This window comes from Trypanosoma theileri, assembly GCF_002087225.1.
Source record: "Trypanosoma theileri isolate Edinburgh chromosome Unknown TM35_Tth_24_V1, whole genome shotgun sequence".
Classification (NCBI taxonomy): Eukaryota; Euglenozoa; class Kinetoplastea; order Trypanosomatida; family Trypanosomatidae; genus Trypanosoma; species Trypanosoma theileri.
In genome coordinates, this window is record NW_021639866.1 from 425,513 (window position 1) to 440,248 (window position 14,736).

The 14,736-nt window shown below is 35.7% G+C and overlaps 6 protein-coding genes across 6 annotated transcripts; all 6 read left to right on the forward strand.

Moving 5' to 3' along the window:
- Nucleotides 1–1,131: 1,131 nt before the first annotated feature.
- TM35_000242630 (uncharacterized protein) lies at nt 1,132–3,540 on the forward strand (the record flags this gene model as incomplete). The annotated part of the gene is made up of 1 exon (XM_029027675.1): nt 1,132–3,540. The coding sequence occupies one exon, from the start codon at nt 1,132–1,134 to the stop codon at nt 3,538–3,540; it is 2,409 nt and encodes an 802-aa protein (XP_028881179.1).
- Nucleotides 3,541–4,115: 575 nt separating this feature from the next.
- Nucleotides 4,116–4,433, forward strand: TM35_000242640 (uncharacterized protein; the record flags this gene model as incomplete). Its single annotated transcript, XM_029027676.1, has 1 exon — nt 4,116–4,433. The coding sequence occupies one exon, from the start codon at nt 4,116–4,118 to the stop codon at nt 4,431–4,433; it is 318 nt and encodes a 105-aa protein (XP_028881180.1).
- Nucleotides 4,434–4,752: 319 nt separating this feature from the next.
- Nucleotides 4,753–6,822, forward strand: TM35_000242650 (DUF3342 domain containing protein; the record flags this gene model as incomplete). The annotated part of the gene is made up of 1 exon (XM_029027677.1): nt 4,753–6,822. One exon carries the CDS (start codon nt 4,753–4,755, stop codon nt 6,820–6,822), a length of 2,070 nt encoding a protein of 689 aa, XP_028881181.1.
- A 520-nt stretch (nt 6,823–7,342) lies between these two features.
- TM35_000242660 (tRNA pseudouridine synthase) lies at nt 7,343–10,099 on the forward strand (the record flags this gene model as incomplete). Its single annotated transcript, XM_029027678.1, has 1 exon — nt 7,343–10,099. The coding sequence occupies one exon, from the start codon at nt 7,343–7,345 to the stop codon at nt 10,097–10,099; it is 2,757 nt and encodes a 918-aa protein (XP_028881182.1).
- Nucleotides 10,100–10,483: 384 nt separating this feature from the next.
- Nucleotides 10,484–11,137, forward strand: TM35_000242670 (uncharacterized protein; the record flags this gene model as incomplete). Its single annotated transcript, XM_029027679.1, has 1 exon — nt 10,484–11,137. One exon carries the CDS (start codon nt 10,484–10,486, stop codon nt 11,135–11,137), a length of 654 nt encoding a protein of 217 aa, XP_028881183.1.
- A 512-nt stretch (nt 11,138–11,649) lies between these two features.
- Nucleotides 11,650–14,670, forward strand: TM35_000242680 (putative helicase-like protein; the record flags this gene model as incomplete). Its single annotated transcript, XM_029027680.1, has 1 exon — nt 11,650–14,670. One exon carries the CDS (start codon nt 11,650–11,652, stop codon nt 14,668–14,670), a length of 3,021 nt encoding a protein of 1,006 aa, XP_028881184.1.
- Nucleotides 14,671–14,736: the final 66 nt, after the last annotated feature.

Sequence of the window (14,736 nt, forward strand, 5' to 3'; positions counted from 1 at the left end):
ATTGCTTATTCTTTCTGTATTAAAAAAAAAAAAAAAGGTAAAAGAGAAATATATATATATGTATTTATGTCAAATTTTTTTCTTATTTTACCGAATCTCCTTCACCTTTACAAGCTGGTGTCTGTGTTATCTCCTTTTTTTTTATTTTGTTTGTATTTTCCTCAATCATCTCTTTATCTATCTATCTATCTCCCTCTTTGTGTATGTAAGAGAAAGAGAGATCTTGACTGAGAAAGAGGGAGGATGTGGGAGTGAAAGAGAAAGTAAAGGTCCTAATGGACTTCTCCCTATGGAATGCCAAAAAAAAAAAAAAAGAAGAAGAAAAAAAGAAAAAAAAAAGTAAAGGTGTGAACAGTATAATTTATATATGACCTTCTAAAGATAAAGAGAACAACAAAATAAAAGAAAAAGGGAAAAAACAGGAAGAGAGATGAGAATGTTTGTTTAAACTCAAAGTTTCGAGTTCGCCACTAAAACGACTGGCTACTGCTGGTTTGCCATTATTAGACGAAAAGAAAAAAAAGAGAAGATTATCAATCTTGTCATTGTTTAACAAGTGGTGAGGTAGAGAGACGGAAACAAAATTTTGAATATTGAATATGCGGAGAATGAAAGAAAAAAGAAAAAAGACTCTGAAGTTTTTTTCTTTTTTTTTGTTTTTCCACTGCTGTAATCTATATATATATATGAATATGAATATATATATTTTTTTTTTAATTCTGGATGGATGATTACATATGTGTAATAAACATTACTCCTTTTTCTTCTTCTTTTTTTCTCTATTTTTTTTTTTAACCTCTTAATCCCCTTTATACGTATATAGGAGTGAATGATAAATATTGGCTTTCACAGAAGGGAAATAACATTAGATATTATTCTGCTTCCATAGTAGTAACACCTTTAAAATATCCCTCCATATATTATTACAGTTTTTTGTTTCTCTTTTTTTTTTTTGTTTCTTTGTTTTGCTTTGCTTTGCTTATCTTGTGCGTGAGTGACTGGGTGAGTGACCTAATTCCACATTAGTATTTCTGGTCACTGTTATCTAATTTATCTATCTATCTGTTTATATATATATATATATATATATATATATTAATCTTTCTTCTTCACTGTGAGTGTTTATTGGGGATGGGAGCTGTTCCAAGTAGAGAATCCCTCCGATACGGGTTAACACGTGGTCTCCCATTTGAGGAATCCACAGAAGAACGACATGTCTTTTCTAAAAGAAATAGTTTTAATAATAACAACAACGTGCCCAAGATGATTCTCATTCCACTTATATCAGACTACTTTCCATCTTCCGAATCTCCGATATTTCAGCAGTTTACTAATGTCTGTGGAGGATCATCAGCGTTTTTAAAATATACAAAGGGCAAATATAACTCTAAGAGTGAAAATCCTTCAGCTTTACGTAGATGTTTGTATGAACATTTAATGAGTATAAGTAATCAGCGGTTATTTGAAACAGATACGGAACTTTTAGCCGTTCATCGTGCTGGAAGAGTATTTAGTCCTGTTCCCTGTGTGGTAGCTTTTATTCTTGAAAGCAAAACCTTAACACAATCACGAATAGATTTAACTCGAGATTCTCTTTATTCTAATACGATGGTAACAGCAGTAGAATTAGAAGGATTACAACTTCATATTATAGGTTTTATTGGTGATACCAATTATTGTCCACCTTCTATTCCACAAAGTAAAATGAAATCTAATCCGTATAAATTTGAATTATTTTTATCTAAAAAGGTTGGAGGAAATCAACGTATGGTAGTGATGTGTCTTGCAGCGTATACTTTTATTTCTCAACTGCGGCGTATTGGTATTGTGGGGGATCCTTCCACATTAGATGAATTGGAGGATGTTTACAATACAGTAGAAGAATATCAATTAAATGATTTTAGTACTTCAGAAGAAAGTAAAGATATTTCATATAAAAATAAACAACAAAAAGAATCTAAAATGGAAAATTGGGATAATGCGAATATAAGTGCTAATGTTATTTTTCGTTCCCTGGATTTTTCAGTGGAAGCGACCGATATTCCTTGGTTGTGCTTTTTACGTGAAGTACGAGCACGTATTGAAGAGAGTACAATAGATTCTAAAATCAAAAAGGATTTATCGAATTTAATAGTAAATGGGAAATCTTTAACAAAACATTCTCTTATAACTTACATTGAAGGTGATACCATATGTGGGTTTATGGATAGTGAAGAAGTTAAAAAGTGTGTGGAATGGGCTTATTGGTATTATATTACGCATTTAAATAATATTATTGGTGGATCTGGAGCAGAATATCGAACATCTTTAGCTAAAGAATCTATGAAGTGTCATTTGGAAGGAAATGTTTTTGTGGATTCCCTCATTCCTTCTAATGTTCATAAAGGAGATGTGTGGATTGTCGGATCGTATGGTTCTGTATGTGAACATATTAATGAAGATTCCACACCAATCTCTCCAGGATCTGTTTTGTATTTTGATGGAAAGGAATGGTGTTTACAACCCAATTTGTTTGCAGAAGATATTCTCTTATCTCTCTGTCGTGATGAATGTCGACATGCACGAACAGCAGATCCAAGTGATGATCATTGGCTACGTGAACCAAATGGATCGTTAAAGGTAAATGCAGCTGGATTATATCAATGGGAATTCCAAAAATGTGGACTCACACTTGTCTATAGTACACTTCCTGAATTTGCAAAACAAAAATCACGAAGGTCTACAGGGACCAGTTTTACTTGCAAAAACAATAATAATAATCATAATAATAATAATAATCATCATCATCATCATCATAGTAGTAGTAGTAGTAGTAATCATAGGATGAGTAGTAATGCCTACTCGGTTGTGGATATGCACAGCACACCTACTATTCCATCCCGTGAAAAGTGCTGGAACTCCCCGTTGGTGTATAATGACAGCAGCCGCGAAGTTCTCACACAAGGCGGCATCTCCAACAGTGAGTGGTGCTCCGCCAGCGCCGACAACAGTCAGTGCGGTTCACTCCCGCACGGCTCCAACACAGATCCGGAAAATACGGCATTCCTCCCCTTTCACATTGTTTGCCCAACCGCAGTCAACGGCAATAATCATAATCATAATAATAATAATAATAATCATAATAATAATCATAATAACGGCACAACAACTCCAACTCCCACCACATCTTCGCGGCCAATGCCGGTGCGGAAGAGTGTCGCTGGTGGGCGAAGCACCGCACAGTGGGGGAGTTGTCCCCGGCGGGCAACACTTCCCATCGCCGCAACGGCCCCGACGGGATCTGCGCACAGTCCACGTGTGTTGGAGTCCCCGTCCTTCGCCTCCTGCACGATTGCCCTTCACGCCGTCTCTGTGCGCACCCGGACTGCAATAGATGTTGGGCAGCAGCACCGCCTGCAGGAGTTCAGGTGGGAGGTGAGTGAGGAAATTAATGGAAACAACGCGGATGAACACACACTGGCTATGAGTGGGGGAAGTAGTTTGCGTACATTTGATGGCTCAGGGAAGTTTCGTTGGGACTGGAGACGTGGACTCTCGTAATTTACATAAATGCGAAGAGAAAATATTTAAAAAAAAAAAGATGTATGTATATGTATTTTAAGTAATTATTTTTGCTTCCTATTTGTTTATTGATTGGTTTATTTGCGATAATGATAAAAAAAATGGAGTGAAAAGAAGATATCTTCTCGATTTTTCTTTTTCTTTTTTTTTCTTCTTTTTTTATTCTGACATTGTTCTTCATTTTTGCTTTTGTTTTTCCCTTTCCTTTGCTTTAAAAAAAAAAAAAAAAAACGGTATTTCCATGCGTTGAGTGACTCATTTTAAGATTTTTTTTTTCCTTTTCTTTTTCCTTCATGGGCTTTTCTTTGATATTATTTATTATTATTATTATTATTATTATTATTATTATTATTATTATTATTTTTACTCTATACATCTCTGATTAAATTACTATTTACTCTACTTGTTTTTTTGTTTTTGATTTTCTCTCTCTCTCTCTCTCTCTCTCATCAGACGGATTATCTCTTCTATTTTCTCTTGTTGTTAATTCTTACTTTTTTTGCTGGGACGAAGAGTAGGAAGTTGAATTAATTAGAGTTCCATTCCTATCAATCATGGATAGCAGCAACGATAATAACAATAATAATAATAATAGTGAGTTAATAGACATTCATGCAGATTCCGCTGCTGCTGCTGCTCTATTACAGGCAATGAAGAAGAATCATTTAGTGGCTTACTATACACATCCATCCAGACTCCCTCTAGGCCACAGTGGAGCGAAAGAGACAAAACAACAACAACAGACACAATCAGATGATGTTATTATGGAATCTGCTTGTTTTTCATTCCTTCCGTTTCCAACATATTGCGGATTAAATACAGTAGACAAAGTGCTCTATAAACATCATTTAAGTTTTGACGTTACTGCGTAGAGAGGAAAGAGAGAGGAGAGAGAGGAGCGCAACGAACGAGAAACCAAATGAAATTAAAAAAAAAAAAGACTTATGGATTGCTAAAAAAAAAAAAAAACAAATGGCAAAGATAGAATTAAAATTTTTTGGGTTTATTTGAAAGGTTCATTATATTTATCTATTTTTTTTTCTCTCCTTTCCCCACTTTCTAAATTCCATTACATTGAAGGAAGAAGTAGAAAAGAAGAAGAAGAAACAAACAAAAAAAAAAACTAAAAAAAAAGAAGTAATAATTATACACATACTATATTCTCACATTTAGTAGACAAAGTTCCTAAAAATGAAAAATAGCACCGGCGGCATCTCTTCTTCCGCATCTCCACAGCGTGAGGTGGAAGTGACGGTGTATGATAGACTATTAGATGAGATGCGTGTATTCCGCTGTGATGTCCGTTTACTGGAAAAGTCCATGGTATACTTTGTGCCTATTATCAGACGCTATTTAGAAGAAGAAGAGGAGGAATTAGAGGAAAATAAGGCACTCATGAGGGTTAATGGTGAAAAGGAACAAGATACCGTAACGAACACGACTCCCAGGACTACTTCTACTTCTACTACTACTAATACAGCTACTACGGTTACTGCTACGGCTACTACTACTACTACGAATAATAATAATAATAATAATAATAATAATAGTAATAGCAGTAATGGTGAGAATACTAGTATTATCTCTGGTAATGTAACTAGTGGTAGTTTAAAAAGCCGTGAGGATGAGATTTCTTCAAAGAGGAAGCAACAAACTGTACTTCCTCCTATTCCTTTACGTGTGAATTGTGATATGGGTATCTTTTCATGGTTAATGGCTTATGTAGAAGGAAAACAACGTCCACTTACACCAGATAATGCTGTTTCTATAGCACTTTCCTCAAACTTTCTATGCATGACACCACTCGTTGATGTATCTTTACAATTTATTAGAGACCACTTTCTTCAAGTGTTATTATCTGGGGTAAATATGGAATGTCTGACGGGAGAGTTGTTAGCAAGATTATCTGGTATGCTTACAGAAGGTGATATTGCGAGAGCCTTTTTAAAATTATTTGAATGTCAAGCCGAGTATACATCTAATCGTAGATTCCTTACAGCAGTACTTCGTCATATGGTTTGTGATCGTTTTGGACAAGGAAGATCCAGTGGATTGCGATGGTGTCGATACTGTGGAGTTCTCTTTGATGATCATGAATATAAACGAGTAACTCGTAAAGGAAAAAATGTTAAACCTATCCCTTGTCCAAGACTTACTAAGAATTCTATAGGTACCCATGGTGAAATTCTCACCACACATACTTCCTCACAACATCCAGTTAATTTAACTTTCCCTTCTATTTCATGGAGTGATGAACATGTAGAACGATGGGCATGGCGTGTTATTGGAGCCACTTATTTCTTTTGGTGTCGTCATTGTAATAGTTATATTCTTCTTATAGATACTATTCATCATAGTTGTCATGGAGGATTAGGAAGTTTTTCCTGTGTTGGAGGAGGTAACCGTGCGGATGGAGAAATACTTCTGGCGTGGTATACTGCAGCAAAAGATCTTTACATGGGAGGTTTAACACCAATGTACTCTCAACAAACAGAAATACCAAGAGAGAGTTTTTTAGAACTTTCATACTCAGGAGAATGGAATTGTGATGATGGGAGTGAGCGTATGGTGCCAGGTTTATGGTATACTCATCCTATAGCTTTAGAAAAATCCGTAGATGCAGAAGGAAAAGTAAATATAGATAATCAAAACGGTTTTGAACGATGGCTCGCGGTGGAATTACAAAAAATGATGGATGAGTTTGGTGGTGGATCTACTCATCCAAGTCAATTGGGAAGTGAAACTACACGAACACCAACACCACCACCACCATTATTAATGAATTCCACCTTAATGAGTACAAACATAACAAATCCATTTCCTGGTTCCTATGGTAATAATAATAATAATAATAATAATAATAATAATAATAATAATAATAATAATAATAATAGTAATAGTAATAGTGTTGGTATGGAAGGCCATGGTGGGAATACAGCAAACTCTACACGTCCACCTTTTCGCGGTGGTAAAGTCGTTGATAATCGCATGGGATTTGGCAATGGAAATGATTCCATGGGAAAACGACGGGATGTACAACAGGGCATGGGTGTTCAACGAATGAAAAATACGGGATTTTCACGAACACCGAATGAAAGCGGTAGAGGCATTATGAATCCACAACAACCAACATCATCTTCCTTCGCACCTACGAATAGAGGAAACATCACACAAACAGGAAAAATGTCTATGCAAGGTCTACTCAGACTTAACTCGGGTCTTGGGAAACGTAACCCAACTGTTTCACAAACACAGCGGTAATAACGTTTGTTCCTCTCACCTCGTCGGAGAAAGGAGGTGGGTGTGTGTGTGTGTGTGTGTGTGTGTGTGTGAGGAAAAAAACTCCCTTTGTATTTACAATGGAAAGAGGAATTTTTTTTTTTTTCCTTTTGACGGCTCGGTATTGGAAGTGTTATTCCTGTTTTTGTTTTTTTTCTTTGTTATGGTGCGTTTGCACTCTCCTCCTCTTTTTATTTATTTTTCCCATATATATATATATATATATCTTTTTTTATTTTATTCGTGCGTGTGTTTATGTGTGTGTGTCTGTCTTTGTAGAGTGTAGAAAAATGAGGTTACAAACTCTTCTCTAACAAAAACTGCGTCTTGCTTTCCTTTTCATTCCCATTTTATTATTATTATTTTCTTTTTTTTTTTTTTTTTTTGAAGGGAGAAGAAGGGTAGGGATTGGAGATTGGGGCTTGTATATTTTCTTCACTCCCTTCTCTAATCTAATTAGGATACACTTCATATATATATATATATATATATATATATATATATGAAGCCGTCACTTGGGAACTCTTCACTGCAATCTACACATTGGATTTGGAAAGTTGATCCGGCAGTACTTCATAGAATTGATTTTCTTGCATATCGTCTAGGCCTTTACCACCCGCCTTCTTCTAATATACGTACTTCTAATGTTTCAATAAAGACAAAGTCTAAAGGGAATCGCTTGGATGCTTTAGCTAAACGATCTCATCCTCTTACTACTACTACTACTACTACTACTACTACTATTACTACTACTACGGCTTCTATTCACAAACAACAACAAGAGGTGCTGCGTGAAAAGGTTTGGTCATTTTCATCCCTTGATGTGATGAAACGAATGATGCAGAAATGGAAAAAACGTCAATATACACTAGATAAACGTGAAGAAGAAATCATTAAAAAAGAAGAAGAAGCCTATAATGCCCTCATGTGCCATCCCGATTCTTTATTTGCAGATGAAACTGCCGTACTATTTCGTTTTGGTATGGGTGCCTTTGTTTCACCAGATGCTCCTGGATTCTCAGGTCTCTTTCGTCAACGCTGGAGTGATTTCTACGTTACTGAAATGATGACGGATGAAACTGGTAGAGGAGTAATGCTTTCACGGGAACCAGACTGGACTATACCGTCCTTACCAGACTCTCTGCTTAAGCATAATCCAACAGAAAAGGATGAGGATAGTTATAATAGTAATAGTAATAGTAGTAATAGTTCTCCGGATACTCCACTTCAATCATTTTTTACAGTAAATGTACAGGAGCGTCTAGTTGAACTTATGGAGGAAGAACATAATGAAAAAAAGGAAATAGTAGATATTGTTAAATCAGAGAATAACACAACTATGGATAAGTCTAATAATAATAATAATGATAATAATAATAGTGAACTCATCTGTAGTAAGGAACATTTCTATCTTCAATGTTATCTTCACAAACAACACATTGCCCATAGTGTGGCTCTCTCTGTTATTGCACAGACACTTCGCATGCATCCCACTGGAATTTCCGTTGCTGGAATAAAAGATTATATTGGTGATACGATTCAAAGAGTACGACTTAAGAATATTTCCCCTGCCGCTGCTCTTCAAGCAAATCGTATTTTTCGTCATAAAAAATGGAAAATGACATTATCTGATTTCTCCTATCAAACAGAACCATTACTTCCAGGACGTTTATTTGGAAATCATTTTAAAATTATATTACGAGATGTAATAGCTCCACGGGAAGATATTGAAAAGTCTTTAGAGGCCTTTCGTAAACATGGTTTCCCAAATTATTATGGTTGTCAACGATTCTCCTGGTTTGGTGGAAAAAATGATGCGGCTTTCGCTTTATTACATCATAATTGGTTAGTGTTTGCTTTTCGTTTTCTTGGATATACAAATAAACCATTCACACTGCGGGAATTACTACAACGTGAGAAGAAATATCCAACACCATTACAGGATGAATATAGACGAAATATCGTTCGTCGTCTCAGACGTATGGCTATTGAACCTGGTGAATTAGATGTAATGCCTTTTCTTTCTTGTCCATCCTTAGGAATCCCATTATGTTCAGAAGGGGGTGGACCAATAAGTAAAAAACAGGAATTAATTATTTTACAACTTCAAGGAGCATTTATGGATTTAGATAAAACAAGTCGTCGGTTAACAGCACAAAGATTAAGTAGTTACTTATGGAATCAAGTATTAACACTCCGTCTTCATCATTTTGGATTACAAGTATTAGAAGGAGATTTTGTTTTACCAGAGGTATTAAGGCATGTGGCTACATCATCTGATGATCTTAAAGATTGGTATCGTGGAGGTATTAAAATTATTACAAATAATAATAATAATAATAATAATAATAATAATAATAATAATAATAAAGAAAACTATTCTATTACAGATGTGGTACATCCTGGATTTTCTTTTAATGGCATTCAACGTCCAATGAATACAGTAGGAGAGTATTATCTTCAAATTTGTGATAAATATCACCTAGACTGGTATGGACAACACACACAAACTGGAATTCGTGATTTCCTTGAACCACCTCGACCTATTGTACGGAAACCTATGAATTTACGATATGAATATAATCAAGTGGATTCAAAATTAACATTAGAATTCGCTCTTGAACGTGGAAGTTACGCTAATGTTGCTATTACAGAATTAATGAAACAACTTCGCTGTGCCGGTGCAGATGATATTCTTCTTCTCCCAGCCCCAGAGGCATTATGGGATCTTGGCAATCGTGATCCCGGCTATGTAACCTCTATGCAGGATATTTATAGTGGCTTTAAAGATGGTATTGGGTTTATAGCAGATGAACATGAAATTCCTCTTGTAGGAGAAGAAAAACTATCCGATAGTTATGCATATGAACAGCATCCCTATCATAATAAACCACTTTTCTTACCAGAAAGTGCAGATCCTGTTCGAAAAGCCTATCGCTGGGGTGAACGACATCTCCTGCGAAATATGGCAAGACGTGAACGGGATGAAGAGGCACTTAAACAACGACTCTTTGAAAAGCCATTGGCAAAAACACTGAAAGATGGTGAAGTTAATCAATACGCTGGACACACAGTACCCATGTCTCCAAACTGTAGGGCGAAGAAAGTCTTTTTTAAAGTTCTGCGCCGACAACAGAAATTCCCCGGAGCTCCGAAATTTACTCCTCGTATTAAACGTGGGGCATTAGTTCGTAGTAGGGTTTCAGTACAGGCACCATTCAAAACCATCGATAAGAATACTTGGAACGTTACTTGGTGAGAAAAAGGAAATATCAATAATAATAATAATAATGGTAATAAAAAGAAAAAAAAAAGGAAGTGCGTGGAGGAGAGTACATGAAGTGGGGAATTTTTCTGGACAAGGGTAAGGAAAAAGAAAAAAAAAAAAAACAAAGAAGTAATAAATCAGAAAAAGAAAAAAAGGTGAATAGCTTAATTGGTAATGGAGAGTGAAAAGTATGTGAATATTTTTTTTTTTTCTTTATAGTTTTGCTTGCTCTTTTTTCTTTCCCGTTTTATCTTGCTTTCCCTCTGTAGACTAGAGGCCTATCCCACAGAGAAAGAAAAGAAAGAGAAAAAGAGAAAAAAAAAGAAAAAAGAAAAAAAGATTTATTCTCCACATTATCTCTGTTAGGAGTTCCTCATGTTTCGTACCGCCGGCGAAGACACTGGGAGAACTCCCAAGTATGATGCCCCACCGTATGATCCCTCTGTCTGGGAAGGAAAGGACTGTGCCTTTATAAGTACATTGAAAGATGTCTATCATGATCAACAACGAATGGAACGACAGTTACGATCAGAAGCCATTGCACAGGATCTTGCTAGTCGACCGTTATTCTCTCCTTCACATACTCAACGTGGAAGTCGTTCATCCACATTGTGGGGTAGATTATTGGCGAAACTCTTTCCTCGCTATTATGCACGAAAAGAAATGGCAGATATGTCCTTTGCTTATATGAATAATGATGAGCTTGTCACCCGCATGCACTTTGCTCTTCAGACTGGAGACACAGAACTCTCAGCTCTTATTGCACGAGAATTAGCCCGTCGTCGGGCACGTATTTATGAAAAGGAAGAAGAAGGAAATATAAATATTAATGGAAGAAGTTCAGGAAGGGTAGGAGATCGGTTTACAATGGATTCCAAACCACAGAGTAGATTTAGTGGCGGGGATGTTCGCTTCAGTGGTTCAGTTCCTCGCAGGAGTACTGTATTTTCAGCGGATTCATCATTTGTGGTGCCGGAGGTTTTGCTGCAGCAGCGAACAAGTGTAGGTGGAGGTACAAGATTCTTTTAGATCATTACAAAGGAAAAGGAAAATAAAAAAAAAAATTTAAAGAAAAATCCTTTTTTTTTTGTTTTCTTTCCTTTCCTTTGTTTTTGTTTTCCTTCATCATCCAGATTTATTATTTATTTATTTATTTTATTTTCTGGTGTGAGGGAAGCAAGGAATTTTTAAACAGAGCGAATTTTTGTGTGTGTGTGTGCCCCAATTACAGGTTTCTTTTTCGTTGTTATCATTGCCGTTGTTGTTATTCTTGTTCGTGCCCTTTATTGTGTCTTTCCGTTTATTTTACGCTTTTTTTTCTTTTTTCTTTTCTTTCTCTCTTTCACTTTCCATATAACTATTTATATAAACTTCTCTCTCTTTGTATATCTATTTCTGTCATTAGTTTCTCTCTCTCTCTATTTCTCTCTATTTCAATTTCAACTCGTATATATATATATATATATATATCTAGACAGTAGTGCGGTCCCTGTTCTTTTCTCTCTCTCTCTCTCGCTATCACTATTGCTATTGCTATCACGATGGTGTTGTCTACATCTCCGCAGGGCAGTTTGCCGTACACTATTCCCTTTGAGCCGTACACTGTGCAGAAAGAGATGATGTGCACTATCAATCAATGTCTGCAGTCCTCATCACCGCCTGTTCCCGTAGCGGCAGTGGAAGTCCCCACCGGCTGTGGGAAAACATTGGCGCTTCTCTCAAGTGTCTTGCAGTACCAGGCGGCTTTAGGGAAATTCACTCCAGATGAGTTAAAACAACATCTACAAGAACGAGAATGTAAACATGGAAATGGACCATTAATGCATTTATTCTCTAATAGGGTTTCCGAATCAAAGAAAGGAAACAATAAGAAGAAAAAGAATAAAAATAAAAAAAAGAAGGATGAGAATGATGATGATGATGATGATGATGATGACGATATGGCTGAGAATTCCATAAAATGGAGAGATCATCATCATCATAATAATAGTGAAGATAATGATGAACAGTGGGGAGTACCAACACTATTTTTTAAACAATTTCGTCCTCAAACAGGGAAGTGTCTTCGTGTAGAGATGAATAGTACTTCTTTGGATCTTCGTCGACAACACGGGTCTCCTCCCTGTACTGTTTTTTACATTACACGAACACACGCACAGGTACGACAAGCTGTTGGTGAATTACGAAAACTTAAAGAACTAAAACGATTAAAAATGAATATTCTTGGAAGTCGAGAACGGTATTGTATAAATAATACTGTATTAAAAGCTCGTGCAAATAAAACATTACCGGTAGAATGTAATAATTTAGGTGAGGTATGTGATAAACTTGTTTCTCTTGGTCAATGTGAGGCTGTTCATACATATAGTGCTCTTGCCAATAGTGCTATTAGTCGTCCACTTTGTAAAGGACGAACCGATAAAGTTTGGGATATGGAAGATTTAATTGTAGAAGGTACGGGAACTCAGAGTTGTCCATATTATGCAGCCAGGGATCTTGTTTTCTTTGCTCATATTAATTTTGCTACTTATCAATATCTTTTAGATCCTCTTATTCGTCATGAATGTAAAATGGAAGCGGCATTGAGAAATCATTCTATTATTATTTTTGATGAGGCACATAATGTTCCTTTGGTTTGTCAAGAAGCATTATCTTTAGATACATCTATTCATATGTTACGTCTTGTGATAAGTGAAATTGAACCTCTTCTTATTTCAGCAACATCTGTACCAACATTGAGTTATCCTCGGGAATTTAAATTAACTCATTGGACTTTAGCAGAACTATTTGCATTACTTTATGATATATTTAATGGAATAGTAAGGTTTATAGAAAAACAAGATTATTCGATAGAAGTTCATCAGAACTCCAAGGAGTGGAAAAAAAGAAATATTGATTTCACTAATAATAATAATCATAATAATAATAATCATGATGATAATGAAGGACGAGGACCAACTCTTCCTGGTGAAGAAATATCCAATATACTTCGAAAATGCATAGAAGATCATGTAACCCTTATATATGAAAAAAATAAAGTAAAAAATAAAGAGGAGTTGGATGAATCTACTTTATCCATAGAAGGTATGGTCATGTTTCGTCAAATTTATGGTATTGTAATGACTTTGGGTGTAACATTTAATCCTTTTCAGTTTTCCATATTTACTCTTTCCATTATGAAACGTTGGCTTCTTGTGATGCGATATATACTACAATATCCAGCTGCTTTTGCTATCAGTATTCGTGATGTTAACTTGAGTCATAATAATAATAATAATAATAATAATAATAATAATAATAATATTAATAATAGTGGTAGTTGGGAAGAAGGGATGGATAAAAAAATTGGTTCATCAGAAGGGAGAAGTATAGGAATCCGTTGTTTAGATGGAAGTCTTGCCTTTTATCATCTTCTTCGATCTTCACATCGTATTATATTGGCATCAGGAACACTAGCTCCTTTTGATCAACTTGGAAAAGATATTGGAGTTCCATTATTTCATATGATGACTTACGAAGGAATACATGTAGTGGAACCTCATCAATACCGATTAACGGCTCTTACAAAAATGAAGGATGGTTCACAACTTCATTGTAATTATAAAAACTTTACAGACAAATCCTTTATTCATCAACTCGTATCTGTTATCATTACTCTTGTAGAAAAGGTAAAACTAGGTGGTACTCTTTTATTTTTTCCAAATTATTCCGTTATGCGTTTGGTGGGATCTCAACTTATTCAACACTATCGTATGATATCTAATAAGGCTGGAAAATTACGTATACCACAAGTTTTTCTAGAAACACAAACAGCTATGGAATTTCCTTCCCTATTAGATGCCTTTTGTAGAGTTACTCATAATAGTACGGCTATCTTTGCATCTGTGTATCGTGGTAAGGTGAGTGAAGGAATGGATTTCGCCGATAGTATGGCTCGACTGGTTATTTGTGTTGGTATTCCTTTACAGCCGTTAAAGTCTTGGACGGTTATTGCCCAACGTCAATATAGTGGAGAGGAATGGTATCTCACAGATGCTATTCGTGCTGTTAATCAAGCACTGGGTCGTTGTCTTCGGCATTCGCAGGATTACGGTGGGGTTGTGCTTTTAGATGATCGATATGAGCAAGAAAGTATGCAAAGACGTCTCTCCAAGTGGTGTCGGGATAGTTTAAAAGTATATCATTTACCAGAGTTGATAGTGGATGAACTGGACTCGTTTTATATACAATTTAAAAATATAAATAGTGATAGGTCTAGTAAACAGGAAAAAGAGACAAGTGAGAAGGGAGAAACCCAACCTCATCTTATTGAGGAAAGTAAGATTCCTAAAGTGTCTAAAATAGATGGAAGTAGACAAGATAAAAGTGCTGAAGCTTTATTTCCTTTTTCTGTGAAATCAGTGAAAAGACCAAGACTGACTACCTGTACACATGACTGGAGCTGTACAGCTGTGAAACTTCTTTATGAATCTCATGATTCCGTAGAGAAAGCTACCGCAGCAGAACTTCGTGAGTTATTGCATATACTAGAAGATGAGTATATGGAAACACAAGAAGAATGATGATGAAGAGGAATTCTGCGTGTTTGGTGAATAAAAATGTTTTCTTTTTTTTTTCTTTTTTTTTTT